This window comes from Myxocyprinus asiaticus, chromosome 19 (assembly GCF_019703515.2).
Source record: "Myxocyprinus asiaticus isolate MX2 ecotype Aquarium Trade chromosome 19, UBuf_Myxa_2, whole genome shotgun sequence".
NCBI classification, from domain to species: Eukaryota; Metazoa; Chordata; class Actinopteri; order Cypriniformes; family Catostomidae; genus Myxocyprinus; species Myxocyprinus asiaticus.
This window is the reverse complement of record NC_059362.1, coordinates 26,047,951-26,063,963: the sequence shown is the minus strand read 5'-3', so window position 1 is coordinate 26,063,963 and position 16,013 is coordinate 26,047,951. Positions and strand designations below refer to the sequence as shown.

The window sequence follows — 16,013 nt, the reverse complement described above, 5'->3', positions numbered from 1 at the left end:
GTTTAGGTCAGAATGACATCTCATTTACATTTATACATTTGGCAGATGCTATTATCAAAATGGACTTACAGTGCATTCAAGGTATAAATGTTACCATTTTGTGTGTTTCCTGGGACTCAAATACAGTATATGCACTCACATCCAGCCACTGATCAACAATGGCATCCATTTCTGTGGTGACATTTTCACTTTGGGAGCTTTCCTCTGGCAGCTTCCTCAACACACTGGTAAAGCGTTTGCCTGTACCAATGAGCTTATTCAGGTCCTCCTGAGTGGATGCCAAGTCTGGCCTCACCACTTCCAGCTGAGCAAACAAGAGATATCGGTATGACCAGTGTACTTATTATCATAATCTTAATCTGTCATTCAATAGCAATAAACAGCACCACTGAGATCCAAAAAGACACTAACCCGTGACAGAGCTCTACGGATGTCCTCTGGGTTGTGTGGGTCCGACTGAGCCTCAATGATTGCATGAGCTCTCTCTATGACAGAGCTGATTTTGGTTCTTAGGGTCTGGTATTCCTTACAGAGCTCCAGCAGTACTGCACACAGGTCATGGCTGGGGACCAACACAGACATGTTTGTAGTAGATCGAAGGGCAATCCAAGTGCAATCCAAAGCGAATTAATTGAATGCTTTGAAATACACTACGTAGAGTATATGAAGTACAGAAAACTTCAAAAGTATCAAAAGCAGTTTCCACCAGTTTCTTAAAACCAACGCATAATCTATTTAGAGATGCACACACAATAATCCACATTTAAAAAAACATTTAAAAACAGCAAAAAATCCATCCATCAAGCCACTGGCCCAATTCTGCCTCCCCCTCCCATTAGTCAACCATATCAAGTTTAATTTTATAAGCCATTCATCCATCCAAATGCAGAGAGTTTCAATGAGAACTTGATGTATTAAGACCTGGATCCTAGTATACTCACTTCTTCACAATAATCCCCTTAATTCTCTCCCAGGTGGATTGGACCAAGGCTACATCCTGTTGAGCTTCCCGTGCCAGCTCTGAGTCTCTATGGGCCAGTTGTTCTCCTCTTTCTCCCAACCATAGCTGACTGTGCTGTAGGGCCTGTAGCTCTTCCTCCAGCTGATTGAGCATCCATAACCTGACAATCACATAGAGTACTATCAGAACAGTGTAGCACAACCTACCTGTATACAGTAGGTATGGCGTTATTATAGTAGCAATATTACAGAAATCATACATTTTTACAAGGGCTGTCAATTTAACAGTAAAATTATCTAAACATCATTTAAACAAGTTCAATTTACTTAAGAATCAAAATAGCATTAGATATTAAGACCTGGGTCACACTTTATATTAGGTGTCTTTAACTACTATGTACTAATATTAAAATACATACAATACAGTGTGCTGTAAAAATTGTCTGCAAGATTCACATTTGCAGCTACTGTTTCAGTTGTAGGTTTAGGGTTAGGGATTATGATAAGGGTTTAGGGTTGGGGTAGGGTTAGGTTTAGGATTAAGGGTAAGGTTAACAGTGTAACTACAGATGTAATTAAACGCAGGTACTTTAAATGCAAGTACAATGCAACAACACATATGTACATTATAAGTACATTGAATCAAATGCATAGTACATAGTAGGCAAGGCAAGGCAAGTTTATTTATATAGCACACTTCATGCACAATGGCAAAAAAAAGTGCTTTACATTAAATAAACCTATTTCAAGATATATTCTCATGGAAACAAGTCTTTTTGCTTCTCAAGTAAATGTATCTTGTTTTAAGGATGTAAGATATTTTAAAGGACAACAAGACAAATATACTGACAAAATATTTTTGTAGGTCCTAAAGACTGTTAAAGTACAGGTACAGAGCCAGTGTACCTCTGCTGAAAATCCTGTGTGCTGGTTTCTGTAGGCCATGGTATATTGGCTCTGTCCTCCAGCTCTGCCAGACTCCTAAGCAGCAGCTCCTTTCGTCCCCTAAAGGAACTCCACATGGTTGCTAATGCCTCTGCCTCACTCTGCTTTGTTCCAATACTTCTCTGTAGCACCTGCACGCTCAATGCGACATCATCCACCAGTCCTCTGCATGATGTTCTTTCCCCTTCCACCCCCTGTAGATGCAAGTGTGACTTGTTGAGGATGATATCTAAGCTAATTGCCTGCACCTCCAAAGACGCCACCTCCTTGGCTAGGTCTCCCAGTTCCTGATTTATGTCCACGACTTTAGAGTGATCCCAGATCCCTTTTCCTTCAGCCACTTCCTGGAATGTCTGTAGAGAGGTTTTGCCATTATTATAGGTCTCATAGAAGACTCTGAGTTTGAGTAGGGCTACTTCTCGATGCTGTACTAAGCTCTGAGCTTCACTGAAGATATGAAGGCAGTCCTCCTTCCTTGTCTGGAGATGCTGAAGGTCTTTTGGAGCTGAAAATGGGCAAAGGGCATCTATATGTGGCTGTAAGGCCTCCAGTAACCTCTCCTGGGTCTGGAAGGAGGCCATGTCCTCCTTTAGATGATCAGAGAAAATGGATATTAATTGATATTGACATTAATGAAAGGCTGATGATTGGATGATAAAAAGTAAAGACATAATGTACCTTGATTTTAGCATCAGCAGACTTTAGATCAGTGATGCTGACTTTGCTGGTGCTTTGAATGTGCCTGAGGAAGTTCTCACTCCATTGAGTCAGAGCAAGCAAGGCCTGACTGAACTGCTCCAACTGAGCAAGATGGGACTGAAGTTCTTGAATCCTGAAAAAAATTGAAGAGCATGTACCTCGAAGTGTCACGTTTTTGTCTCTTAATGGGTTTATGACATTGATTTGGGATAAACCTTGTGCCGACTTTGGTGAGTGTTTTCATAGTCTTTAACATTTATGACATGAAAGTAGTGTTCACCTGTGTGGTATGATGGTACTTAGAGAACACCACCTCTCCTCCAGGTTGCAGTGATGATCTCTAAGCTCTGCAGCTCTTTCCTCTGAAGCTGTAGAGTACAGAGACTCTGCCCTGGTCTCCATACTTTCCAACAAAGATTCCTGAGAGGGAACTTCTGACTGCATATCCTGATAAATCATAAGAAACGCATGGATTTATTTGACATGCAAGAAACAGGATTGGCTATGGCCTAAATCTTATTTAAGGTTAATTCATTAAGTTTTGAATAAATAAAAATGATCATTCTTCTGAAAAACAAAAAACAACTGGTTTAAGATGGTCTAGCTGGTCTCCCTGACTGACCAGCTTACAATGAACCAAAAACCATATAAAACCAGCAAACCAGACCAGCTAGCAAAGTAGCTTAGGCTGGTTTAAACTGCTTATCAGCAGGGTAGATATTCAACCAAACAAAACATTTAGCTAATATCTTTTCAAATATGAAATATGAAATCCTCCCTCTCTAAAAAAATTGTTGTTTCACAATTTTCACTCACCTGCAGTGTCTGAAGCTGGCTGTGTAGCTTTGCTATGTCTGTGGTTAGGTATGGAGAATCTAAACTGCATAGAGTTTCACACCTGTTCAACCAGGACTGCAGAAGTGAGAGATCTCTCTCATATCTAAAGATCAGAGGGCAAAAATGTTGCTGTTTTTGTTTTAGCGATTCCATTTGTTTTTAATTTAGGTAACAGAGACAACTTTCATTGTAGTTAAAGGGAACGTACACCCAAAAATGAAAATTCTATCATCATTTACTCACCCTCATGCCATCCCAGATGTGTATGACTTTCTTTCTTCTGCTGAACACAAACAAAGATTTTTAGAAGAATATTTCAGCTCTGCATGTCCATTCAATGCAAGTGAATGGGTACCAAAATTTCAAAGCTCAAAAAGGACATAAAGGCAGCATAAAAGTAATCCATATGACTTTAGTTGTTAAATCCATATCTTCAGAACCGCTATAAGTTGGGGTGAGAAACCAATCAATATTTATGTCCTTTTTTACTATCAAATTTCCACTTTCCCTTTCACATTCTTCTACTTTTGTTTTTGGTGAATCACATTCTTTGTGTATATCGCCACCTACTGGGCAGGGAGGAGAACTTATGGTAAAAACTGACTTAAATATTGATCTGTTTCTCACCTACACCTATCATATCGGTTCTGGAGATATAGATTTAACCACTTGAGTGTTAGGGATTACTTATATGTGGATAGGAGACTGCATTTAAGTGCATTTTGAAGCTTCAAAATGTTGGTACCCATTCACTTACATTGTGAGGACCTACAGAGCTGAAATATTCTTCTAAAAATCTTTGTGTTCAGCAGAAGAAAGAAAGTCATACACATCTGGGGTGGCATTAAGGGTGAGTAAATTATGAGAGAATTTTCATTTGGTTGAACTATAACTTTAACACACACTAAATAACAAATGTAACATGGAAACACATGCCTCTGCCAAAGAGTCAACAGGTTTTCCAGTTTTGATTGTTTGTCAGTGGCTTGTTGGGTATGTAATGTGTGAGCTTGCTGAAGCTCAGCTACATCTTTCTCCAGCTGGCCTCCACCAGACAGCCTCCTCAAGCCCAGACTTAAAGACATTAGTCTTGGCCCCAGCTGCTGTAAATGCTGAACTACATCCTGAGAATGGAGGAAACATATCAAGCGTCATAGACCACGGTATTCTAATGGACTCAAAGACTTTTAGATATTCAAAATTATTTAAATCAACAAAGTCTAGTATATGGTCTAGTTATTATATATGTACTGTATATTAGATTCTTTTGGCTTTATCAAAGTTGGCCATTCCCAGAGACATGTAATACTAACCATATGTTCATGTAGAGTTTTATATGTTCTTGATGCTGATGTGCAGGAATTAATTGGCATGTTCAGTTTTTCCTCTAGTCCTTTCAGCAAACCTACCACCTAACATGCATGAAAACATTAAAAACATGACCAAATTAAATCACTGAAATAATATTTTTATTTTTTTTAAAAGAGAGATCTTAGGACAGAGGAGTGGACAGGCCATGTTTGCAGTGTTACCTGATTGAGATCTTGGGTAAATTGTTTTGTATTTCTCAAGCTAGAGTGAAGCTCAGCCTCTCGTTGCTCCATGCTGTTATTAAACTCATCCCGGTACCTCAAAATCTGCATCAGACGTGCTTTAATTCGCCCTGCCTCAATCGGCGTGATGAAACGGATTAAAGTCTGAAACTCTGTCTCCAGTCGTCTAAAGACCTCCATCTTCTCCACTAAGCCCTCTTTCAACAACTAAGAGGGAGCAAAAAAATATGGAGACTTCATTCACTGAGCACCAAATTAAACCACTCATGTTGTCTGGTTAATTTGTTTATGTTAATTAAGTTAAAGTCTTCTGATTCGGGTCACCTCCACAGTGTGGATCTGCTCATCCAGGTTGGCAGAGGATCTGCTGATGGATTCAAGCTCCCTCTTACTTTCACAGACCCAGCTAAAAAAAGCCTCAGACTCACGGCTGAAACTTTGCCACCATCTGTGCATCATCTCCAGATCTGACACACTATTGGAACAGAGAGAGAAAGGAGAGAAAGACAGAGTGATGCTCTTACAACCTAAAAAATCTACTTTATATTTACATCTACTGGATCTTAAAGGAATATGTCGGGTTTAATACAAGTTAAGCTTAGCCAACAGCATTTGTGGCATAATGTTGATAACAACAAAAATTTATTTCAACATGTTTCTCCTTTTCTTTAAAAAAAAAAAAAAAGCAAAAAACGAGGTTACAGTGAGGCACTTACAATGGAAGTGAATGGGGCCAATTTTTGGAAGGTTTAAAAGGCATAAATGTGAAGCTTATAATTTAATAAAAGCATTTACATTAATTGTTCTGTTAAAACTCATGTATTTTTTTGAGCTGTTGTTTAAATCGTCGTTTTTACAGTTGTTTTAGGGTTTTAGGGCTTTAGTGTTTACGACGTTACGTCGTCATGCCAACAAAGTTGTAAAATTGGATGTAATTTTACACAGAAAAGGCTAGTAAGCTATTTTATCATGCTAAATTCATGTTAACACTCATATTGTTTACATTTTGTGCAAAGACTTCTGAAACAGTAAGTATTTTAATATTTACGGATTGGCCCCATTCACTTTTATTGTAAGCGGCTCACTGACTAAACAGAGGGACGAAATAATTTTTTGTGGTAATTAACATTATGCCACAAATTCTGTCGATTGAGCTTAACTTGTATTGAACCCAGAATATTCTTTTAAAATACAAATCAGCTCAAATGTAATTGAAAATTATCTTGTATTAATTGTCTGGATTTATCTCTATGCTTGCAAATATAGTAGTACAAGAAATAATTTGGGTCATGTAAAGAGTACTGTACAGTATATCTGTGGAAGATTCAGGAATATTGATTGTGAAGTGTGTTATTTGTTCTATGTTTGAATAATTTCCTCTATCCCAGTTTAGCAAGCAGAGATTACTTTAAGTAAGCCATAAGTAGGGTTTCTTCTCCCGAAAAGTAACAGTTAACACTGTTAAATGTAACACTGTTACTGTGGCACTATAAAAACACTGCTCTATTTGTTTGAGGATCCAGACCAGGCCGACATAGCAAAATTTGATCAACCAATTGCATGTGTTTAGGGCATGACTATATGTTCGCCAGCCACTGAAAGACAAGGGAGTGTTCAGGAAACCTGATTGAAAACAGTCATTATTTTTGCAATTCCGTTTTGTGCCACTAGTGGTACAGAAAATACACACTTCACCTTAAACCCGTCTTACATTTTCATGAGGCTGCCCTGTATCTCCTGTACTCTCTCTCTTATGGACTGGGCCTGATCCTGCAGAATGGACTGATTCTCAGTGCCAAGTTTAATTTCCGCTGTCTTCTTTACCAAGGACTCAGTCCGTACAGCAAATGCATTACTCTGCTCATAAAGCCCCTAAAAAACAAACACAGATATGAATATTATACTCATTCCAAAGGTTATCCAATATATAACTAATGTATTTTTTGACTTTGCTCTCACTTTAACATTCTTCAGTTCTGCAGTAAGGCACTCCAGGCTATTAAAGATGTACACCCTCTGCAGGACAGGACTGACATGACACACAAACTGCCAGATGGCCTCTCTCTCCAGTTCAAACTCCTGCCATGCACTCACAGTGACCTAATAAGCATTGAGAAATATATATATATATATATATATATATATATATATATATTTTTTTTTTTTTACAATAAAATACTAAATGCATTGGTTTTTACTATACAATTTAACTACTTAGAAGGCCAAAGCCTGAACTGCAAGTGTAACTGGAGAAATTACATTTCTATTTGTATCATGTATTAAAATTTTAATAATGATTGATAGTTGGACACAAGCTTGAAAATGGAATTCAAATTTGTTTTTTTCTCCTTTAAGTCCTGAATCCTGCCAATATGTGTATAAAGAAGCAGACTGCTTTCTGTACAATTCTTACAGACACTTTAGGAGTAATATACAGTACCAGAATACAATAAGGCATATGTGCAAGTATATATATTTGGTTTCAAGATCACCTGCAGGTGTTTCTCCTGAACTGCCCAGTCTTCTTTCCAGAACTGACTCTCAGATCTCTCATCAGTCTCTTTTGCTTGTTGGGTCTTTAGATTTTGCTGTGAGTAAACATCATGAAAGGGTGAAAAATACAAAGAGAGAAAGAAGACATAGAAGGGAAAAGAAAAGAAAAACAAATGATCCAGAGGCTCACTTCTTTATGGAAAATCATTTGATAAAGAATCACTTAATCATATATATCAGATTAGCAAACACAACTGATGAATACAGAGATGCATCATTTTTATTGAATTACATGCCAACAAAATGAATTTCACACTTCCAACCTGGTAAATAAGGAGCAGTTGTTTGGCCTCTATTACAGTCTTCGCATTCAGTATTCTTCTGTGCTTCTCTGTCTGGATCACCTCCTCCTCATAAGCCTTCTCTTGCACTTCCTCTCCACTCCTCTTCTGGTTCAGTGCAACAGAGGGAACCTGAGAATACAGTACGAGAGCAGACTTTAACTATGCAATATCAGAATCAGAATCAGAATGAGTTTTATTGCCACGTATGCTTACACATACAAGGAATTTGTCTTGGTGACAGAAGCTTCCAGTGCACAAACAATACAGCAACAAGACAGAGATAATAATAATAAAAAAATAATAAAAATAAAAAGTGAATAGAAAATATAAGTATATACAGAAATACACAATAAGACAATATATACAGTATATATATATATATATATATATATATATATATATATATATATATATATATATATATATATATATATATATATATATATATATATATATATATATATATATATGTATGTATGTATGTACAATTTACAAATACAAATCTGTTATATATAGATGCAAGGGAATGTATGGCAGAAGAGGTATGGTATGTTGGATAAATATAAATAGACTAAGATGTGTATTGCACATAATTATTGCTCAATGGGGCAATTTTAACTGTTCATGAGATGGATAGCCTGAGGGAAAAAAACTGTTCCTGTCCCTGACGGTTCTGATGCTCAATGCTCTGTAGCGCCGTCCAGAAGGCAACAGTTCAAAAAGGTAGTGGGCTGGATGAGTGGGGTCCAGAGTGATTTTTCCAGCCCTTTTCATCACTCTGGAAGTGTACAGTTCTTGAAGGGAGGGCAGGGGGCCACCAATAATCCTCTCAGCAGTCCGAACTGTCCTTTGTAGTCTTCTGATGTCAGATTTCATAGCTGCACCAAATCAGACAGTTATTGAAGTGCAGAGGACAGACTCAATGACTGCTGAGTAAAACTGTATCAGCAGCGCCTGTAGCAGGTTGAACTTCCTCCGCTGGCAAAGGAAGTACAGCCTCTGCTGGGCCTTTGTGGATCTCCCACTTAAGGTCCTGTGAGATGGTAGTGCCCAGGAACTTGAATGACTCCACTGCTGCCACAGTGCTGTTTAGAATGGTGAGCGGGGTCAATGTTGGGGTGTTCCTCGTAAAGTCCTAAAGTTCCTCCTAGTGGGGAGAGCACACATCTCTGTGGGGCACCAGTGCTGATTATACATGTGCTGGAAGTGAATTTCCCCAGTCTCACTAGCTGCTTCCTATCCATCAGAAAGCTGGTGATCCACTGACAGATAGAGGTGGGAACAGAGAGTTGGTGTAATTTAGTCCGGAGAATAGCTGGGATGATGATGTTGAAAGCTGAACTGAAATCCACAAAAAGGATCCTTGCATATGTCCCTTGTCTGTCCATATGTTGCAGGATATGATGCAATCCCATGTTGACTGCATCATCCACAGACCTGTTTGCCCGATAAGCAAATTAAATTGGATCTAGAAAGGGTCCAGTGATGTCCTTCAGGTGGGCCAGCATATCATTAAACTAAATGTCATAAACCCTACCACCAGCCCATAGATATCTGTACAATAAAAAGTCCCTGCAAATGAAATGCAAATATGCACATGGGCATTCATTAACATCTGCATGATATTTTCTTCAGATGCATTTTCTTTGCAAAGTGAAGCACCTCAGAAGGCTGTATAACTGAATTTAAAGGTAATGTGTTCACAGTTTTCCATGTTAAATAGCTTTTTCCTATCCCAGCTTACTGTGCAAAAACAACTATAAGTAAGCCATTCGCAAACTGACTTCCCAAAGAGTGTAAACACAGTGCCTCTGGGTTACTTTCAACATTATGTTTGAGCCACGGGATCAAGGTTTGGCTGGTTAGCATGGACTAGAATACCAAAGAAATATCATATTTTCTGTTATTTCCAACCTGATCTCATGAAATTTACGTGACAATGGCAACATTTTTAAAAACCAAAATTATGTGCTCCATTACACATTTGGCTGCAGTTTCCCAGTGAAAAGTCCAGCAGGGGGTGCTAAAAGCGAGTGAAATGATGTTGTAATCAGACAAGGTTTTAAAAGTGAATATTAGATGGATTTTTTAATGAGTAAAACGTACCTCCCTAATCTAAAACTTTTTCCTAAACCTAATCAATAGTGTCCTAAAAGATAAATAAGGTAAACAAAACAAAAATCCTTATCCTCAACCAACACCTAAACCTAACCCATAGTGTTTTAAAAGCAAATTCGACATGAAAAGCACATTACTGAAGCAACCACGTCATTTTATGACATTTTCGCTTCAATTTCACTTCAAGCGTCCTTGGCTGGGCTTGAGACTTGGTCACTGAGTCCAAAGTCCAACACTCTATCAGGTGAGCTACAGCACAAGATAATCATGTTGGAATGAGTGTGTAAATAAAATAATAAAAGCATAAAAGCAAGTGTAATAAAATCATTAAAATTAATAATTTTTCAAATGATGTGTTAGAGTAAAAGTATTTTGATATAATAACATAGCAGGGTGTGAGTGATAGAGCGAAAGATTTGTGTTTATAAAGTCCTAAACAGCCATAATATACATGATTTGTGTGAAAGTGAATAAAACGCAGAGCTGTTTTAGCACCTCTAGTGTTCATTTCACCAGGAAACTGCAGCAAAATGTAGAAAGCAGCAGGTAAAACTTAGTTTGCAAAAATGTAGTTATAGTAACTTTCATTCTACAGTACTAGATTGGTTATTTCTTATATTCTGAAGAAATAATTATTTTTCTTCACAAATATCTTTTGTATCTGAAACTGAGGGGCCATGAGTAAAAATGGTAAATTTTAGGGGGTCATGCACCAGCCAAGTAACTACCTTTGAGATTAATGGAAATACTAAATCATAGCTCTCTCCAGGCCATTACCATCCTTCTTAATTTAAGCAGCCAAACACAGCAACATTAGCATGATTTTGGGCTGAAACTACCTGTATTTGGTTTAAACAAGTGACTACCTGACGCTTGTTTGCAACAGTAATAATTTTGTAATTCCAGTCGATTCTGCTTGTGGCGCAAAACTTACACACTTCCCCTTTTAAGCACTCGGACAAAGCCTACCTGAGGCTGCAAAAACATAATACAGAATGTAGAGTTCAGAAATGCTTCTTCTTGGTAATGTAGAAGAAAGGTAATCCAAACATGTACTGTATAAGACACACTGTTAAAGTTCACCACCCCACATTAAAAACAAGGACTAGCAGATTGCGTGAAAAGCTTACTTTACCTCAGATAGAGAGAGCAGCAGTTCAGAAAACTGTTGTGAGAGTTTATCAAGAGCAGCTCTCTGTGTGTGAACTTCACTATCAAGACTTATCTCCTCCAGAACAGAGAGACGAGCTCTGAGCCAGCCCAGAGTCTCACCCTGAGCCTTTACCACCTGATGCTGCATCTGCAGAGAGAGGGAGAGTAGGTAAAATGGTGAGTGGAGCCAGACTTCTGCCTTTTTGTATAGTAGATTTCATATATAAAAGTGTACTGTAGCAGATATCATTCAGCTAGTAGTCTGCTCACCTGGACAGTAGAGATTTCAGCACCACTCTGCCTTGCCTGCTGGGAGAGAAGCCATCCAGACAGCTCTCTGAATCTGTAGTACAGCAACAAAAAAAGAAAAAAAAAGAAAAAAGAAGTAGAAGATCTAAATTCTTAAACAAACAGTAATAATTATTTTGTTCCTTATCTACACTCACTGACCATTTTATTAAGAACACCTGTATGCCTACATAAGCATGTGATTATCTAATCAGCCAATCGTGTGGCAGCAGTCCAATGCAAAAAAATCATGCAGATACGGGTCAGGAGCTTCAGTTAATGTTCGCATCAACCATCAGAATGGGGAAAAAATGTGATCTCAGTGATTTAGACTGTGGCATGATTGTTGGTGCCAAATGGGCTTTTTTAAGTGTTTCTGTAACTGCTGAACTCCTGGGTTCTCTTTCTAACATTCGTTCGGTATCTCACTAAGGGAACGCCTCAGTTGTGACCAGTTGAGGAAGCACCAACTGACAACGTCTGTCAGAGTGATAGACCAATTACTGTAGCGATCAGGGAGTCCCACCTCCCTTGTATATAGACCACTGCAGCTCACTGCTGCGCCATTCTCGCTTTCTTCCCCATGAAGTTTGTGGAAGCTGCAATCATCAGATGCATTATTGGAATTATTGCTCAACAGTTTACAAAACCAAGGAACCTTTGGGCACTGGCTCAGTCACAGAATAATAATTTCAGAGGAGTGTGTATGTGCTCTGAGTCACTGGAGAGCTCCGTCTTTTCTCAGAAAAGGGACCCTGTTTGGTCCAGTTATTCTAAGAAAGGTGGTGACAACGGACAAGTCACTCACGGGCTGGAGCAGAACAGTGCGAGGTGTGTGGTCTCCGTTCCTCATGGAAAAACACATAAATTATCTGGAGCTATTAACAGTGCTTTTAGCTCTGAGACACTTTGTACGGTTCCTCCAGGACCACCATGTGTTAATCATAACAGACAACACTACGGTTGTAGCGTATATAAACCGGCAAGGGGGTGTTTGTTCACGACAACTTCACAGTCTGGCGAAGAGACTGATTGTGTGGAGCAGCACTCACTTTCTGTCATTACGCGCGACCCATGTCCCAGGGATAATGAACACAGGTGTGGATCTGTTGTCCAGGGGAAATCTCATGTACAGGGAATGGACACTTCACCCTCAGGTGGTGAATCAAGTGTGGTGGAGGTACAGTCAGGCTGCCGTAGATCTCTTCGCATCACGCGAAAATGCACAATGTCCCCTGTTCTTTTCCCTGGTGGACAAAAATGCACCATTGGGTGTGGATGCTCTAGGGCATCCATGGCCAGAAGTGTTACTGTATGCGTTCCCCCTGCTGAGCCTCATCGGAACAACATTACAGAGGGTGAGGGAATACAGGTATTCACTGATACTAATTGCACCGTATTGGCTGGGGAAGCTATGGTTACCGGAGATAATCCAACTCCTGTACGACAGCACTGGCCTCTCCCATTGCGCAGAGACCTCCTTTCTCAAGCGCGTGGGGAAATATTTCACCCCTCCCCACACAGGATGGCTCTCTGAGCCTGGCCCTTGAGAGGTTGAATCTAAATGCCACCGGGTTACCTCCTAAATTGATCGAGACAATTAAAAGCGTGAGGGTGGCCTCGATGCACTCTTTGTATGATCACAAATGGGGAGTGTTTAAACGATGGTGTGCGCATAGACAAATCATTCCATTTCTGTGTTCAGTGACTGACGTTCTATGTTTTCTTCAGGATTTGTTAGATAAGGGCAGATACTTTTCCACTGTAAAGGTTTACTTGGCAGCTATTTCGGCATGTCATGTGGGGCTAGACTCGGGAACAATGGGTCAGCACCCACTTATATGTCAGTCAGTTTATGAGAGGTGCACGATGGTTACACCTGGTTTCTATACCACTGGTCCCATCTTGGGATTTATCAGTGGTTTTAGACGCACTTTCATAGTCTCCTTTTGAACCATTAGAGTGTGTCAACTTAAAGCTTCTTTTTTGGGGGGGGATTTTTCCCCTTTTTCTCCCAATTTGGAATGGCCAATTCCCAATGTGCTTTTAAATCCTCGTGGTCACGTAGTGATTCGCCTCAGTCCGGGTGGTGGAGGACGAATCCCAGTTGCCTCCACGTCTGAGATCGTCAACCCGTGCATCTTATCACATGGCTTGTTGAGCGCGTTGCCATGGAGACATAGCGCATCCACTATGCGGCATCCACGCTCAACTCACCACGCGCCCCACCGAGTGAGTGAGCTTTGTCCGTACATTCCTCATGTATGCAGTTTGCATCCGATGGGTTAAGGGTAACACTTAAACCTAATCCGTCATTTGTTCCTAAAGTGAGAGATTCAACAGAGGCTTGTAGGTCTGTTGATTTGCTAGCTTTTCATCCGCCGCCTTTTTCCTCACCAAAGGAAGAGCGGCTGCACTGTTTGTGCCCAGTTCGTGCATTGCATACTTATGTTCTGAAGACGAGAGCACAAAGGAAGAGTAATCAGCTCTTTGTTTCATGGGCAGACACTCATAAGTGTAAACCTATTTCCCGCTAGAGTCTCCCACTGGGTTGTTGACGCGATTGTATTGAATTACAAGAGTCCGAATTTGCAACTCACACCAGGACTACAAGCCCACTCCACTAGGGGTATGACCACTGCCTGGGCTTTATTTAGAGGTATTTTGGTTCAAGACACAGGTGCTGCGGCGAGCTGGGCATCTCCGCACATATTTGTGAGATACTACAGGCTGGAAGTGACTGAGCCATCACTGGCCCACTCAGTTCTTGGTGTAGGAGCAGTGCGTGATGCACTGTGAGCATTTACATACAGGGGACTGAATAAGGGAATAAGATCTCATTGAAATAAGGGGAATACGTTTTACGTGTACAACAATGGTAGATAGCAACTCTTATGTTGGCTGCCTTTTTATTATTCAGCTGTTGCGTCTGTCTTGTACAGCATATCTGCAATACGGGAGTTGTCTATATCCCTTAATGAGATACCGAACAAATGTTAGAAAAAGAACATTAGGTTACTTTCATAACCCCGTTTCTCTGATAACAGAAGTGAGGTATCTCACCTCACTGCCCTCCTTGCAGACTCCTCAGCATGACTGAAGAGATATGCTGAGAATGGCGCAGCAGCGAGCTGCAGCTGTTTATATAAAGGTAGGCGGGACTCCCTGATTACTACAGCGATTGGTCTGTCACTCTGACAGACGTAAAATGGTGCTTCCTCAATCATCACGTCTAAGGCGTTCCCTTAGTAAAATACCTCACTTCTGTTATCAGTGAACCGGGGTTAAGAAAGTAACCTAACGATTTTCATGCACAACAGTCTCTAGAGTTTACTCAGAATGGTGCTAAAAACAAAAATGATTTTGTTGATGAGACAGGTCAACAGAGAATTGCCAGACTGGTTCGAGCTGACAGAAAGGCTATGGTAACTCAGATAACCACTCTGTACAATTGTAGTGAGCAGAATATTATCTCAGAATGCATGTCGAGCCTTGAGGCAGATGGGCTACAACAGCAGAAGACCACATCGGGCACTTTATTAGGAACACTATAGTACTAATAAAGTGCTCAATGAGTGTATTTCAGAGCAGCATTGACAGAAAATGTCCTCCAATGTGTCTCACTATGGCATTCAATAATTCTACCTCACCTGTCATACCACTCTCTCCATTTGTCAGGGTGCTGTTGTAGTCTCACATGTGTTCTTGCCACTAAACTCCTGACTTCTGAATGATGATCTCTGGTCTCCTCTAGAGTTTGATGGCCTGGGTCATTTTCTGGAAGATCTTGACAGAGCTGCTCCATTGTCTTTAGTCTCTTCTCACATGCAGTGAGGGGATTTCTCTGTCTGAAAAAGGCCTAGATAAACATAAATAAATGTAACTTACTTTTCACATTTCAATAGCAATCTGTATACTGCGAAGTTATTACATGTGACCCTTTATGATCTTTCTATACTTTAATTTACTGTATGTCTTTTTCTTGTATTTATCTATTCCTTGTCTTTCTGTCTCACCCTGTGTTCTTTGATCACTCTTTCAGTGCCGGCTGTGAGCAAGGCCTTGTCCTCTCTTTTCAGTTCTACCCTGCAGTCCTGTAATGTAGTCATCACTAAACGCCTCTCTATTTCCACCCGGAGTCTGAGCAGGTGGGAGGGGGCCTCAGCTTGGATGTCCTGGTAAAGAAAAATACATTATAGCAATGAATCCTAAGATGAAGTGTGTCATTTATGCATAACAAAACTGCAAAAATAATGACTGCTTTCCAACAGATTTTCCAAACACTCCCCCTCACTGCCATTGACTGGACAAACAGTTCAATCAGATAGTACAGATGGTTCTATCCCAAACTCATCACTGGTTGAGGCAATGTTGTTATGTAGGAGTAATAACTATTTTTTAGATTACATTTATGTGCTCAAGGATACTGCTAAGAAATTAAAACTGACCTTCCACTGTTTGTGCAGTCTTCTGACTGTCTCTCGCAGACCCTGCTGTTCTTCCTCAGAGATGATGTCAGTGAGATCATCACATGCCTTTAAATAAGCACTCAAAATGTGCTGATCCAGTCGCCCAAAGAACTCCTGAGAAAATAATTACTCACTCAACTAGAAGAAGACAAGTT

The 16,013-nt window shown here is 39.9% G+C and overlaps 1 protein-coding gene across 1 annotated transcript in view; it reads right to left on the bottom strand.

The window, feature by feature from the left end:
- The window catches only part of LOC127409952 (nesprin-1-like), a 195,613-nt gene that overhangs the window by 142,374 nt on the left and 37,226 nt on the right, over positions 1–16,013 (bottom strand). The window contains exons 22-42 of the mRNA XM_051644943.1: positions 15,838–15,972; positions 15,406–15,564; positions 15,040–15,248; positions 11,372–11,444; positions 11,085–11,249; positions 10,919–10,924; positions 7,811–7,960; positions 7,487–7,582; positions 6,954–7,073; positions 6,706–6,866; positions 5,319–5,469; positions 4,974–5,201; positions 4,755–4,853; positions 4,378–4,565; positions 3,421–3,544; positions 2,885–3,051; positions 2,584–2,737; positions 1,867–2,492; positions 942–1,121; positions 412–562; positions 140–304 (exon numbers count right to left, since the gene is read on the bottom strand). Coding sequence (XP_051500903.1) covers positions 140–304; positions 412–562; positions 942–1,121; positions 1,867–2,492; positions 2,584–2,737; positions 2,885–3,051; positions 3,421–3,544; positions 4,378–4,565; positions 4,755–4,853; positions 4,974–5,201; positions 5,319–5,469; positions 6,706–6,866; positions 6,954–7,073; positions 7,487–7,582; positions 7,811–7,960; positions 10,919–10,924; positions 11,085–11,249; positions 11,372–11,444; positions 15,040–15,248; positions 15,406–15,564; positions 15,838–15,972 — 3,507 coding nt within the window. The remainder of the gene's footprint in view (positions 1–139; positions 305–411; positions 563–941; positions 1,122–1,866; positions 2,493–2,583; positions 2,738–2,884; positions 3,052–3,420; positions 3,545–4,377; positions 4,566–4,754; positions 4,854–4,973; positions 5,202–5,318; positions 5,470–6,705; positions 6,867–6,953; positions 7,074–7,486; positions 7,583–7,810; positions 7,961–10,918; positions 10,925–11,084; positions 11,250–11,371; positions 11,445–15,039; positions 15,249–15,405; positions 15,565–15,837; positions 15,973–16,013) is intronic.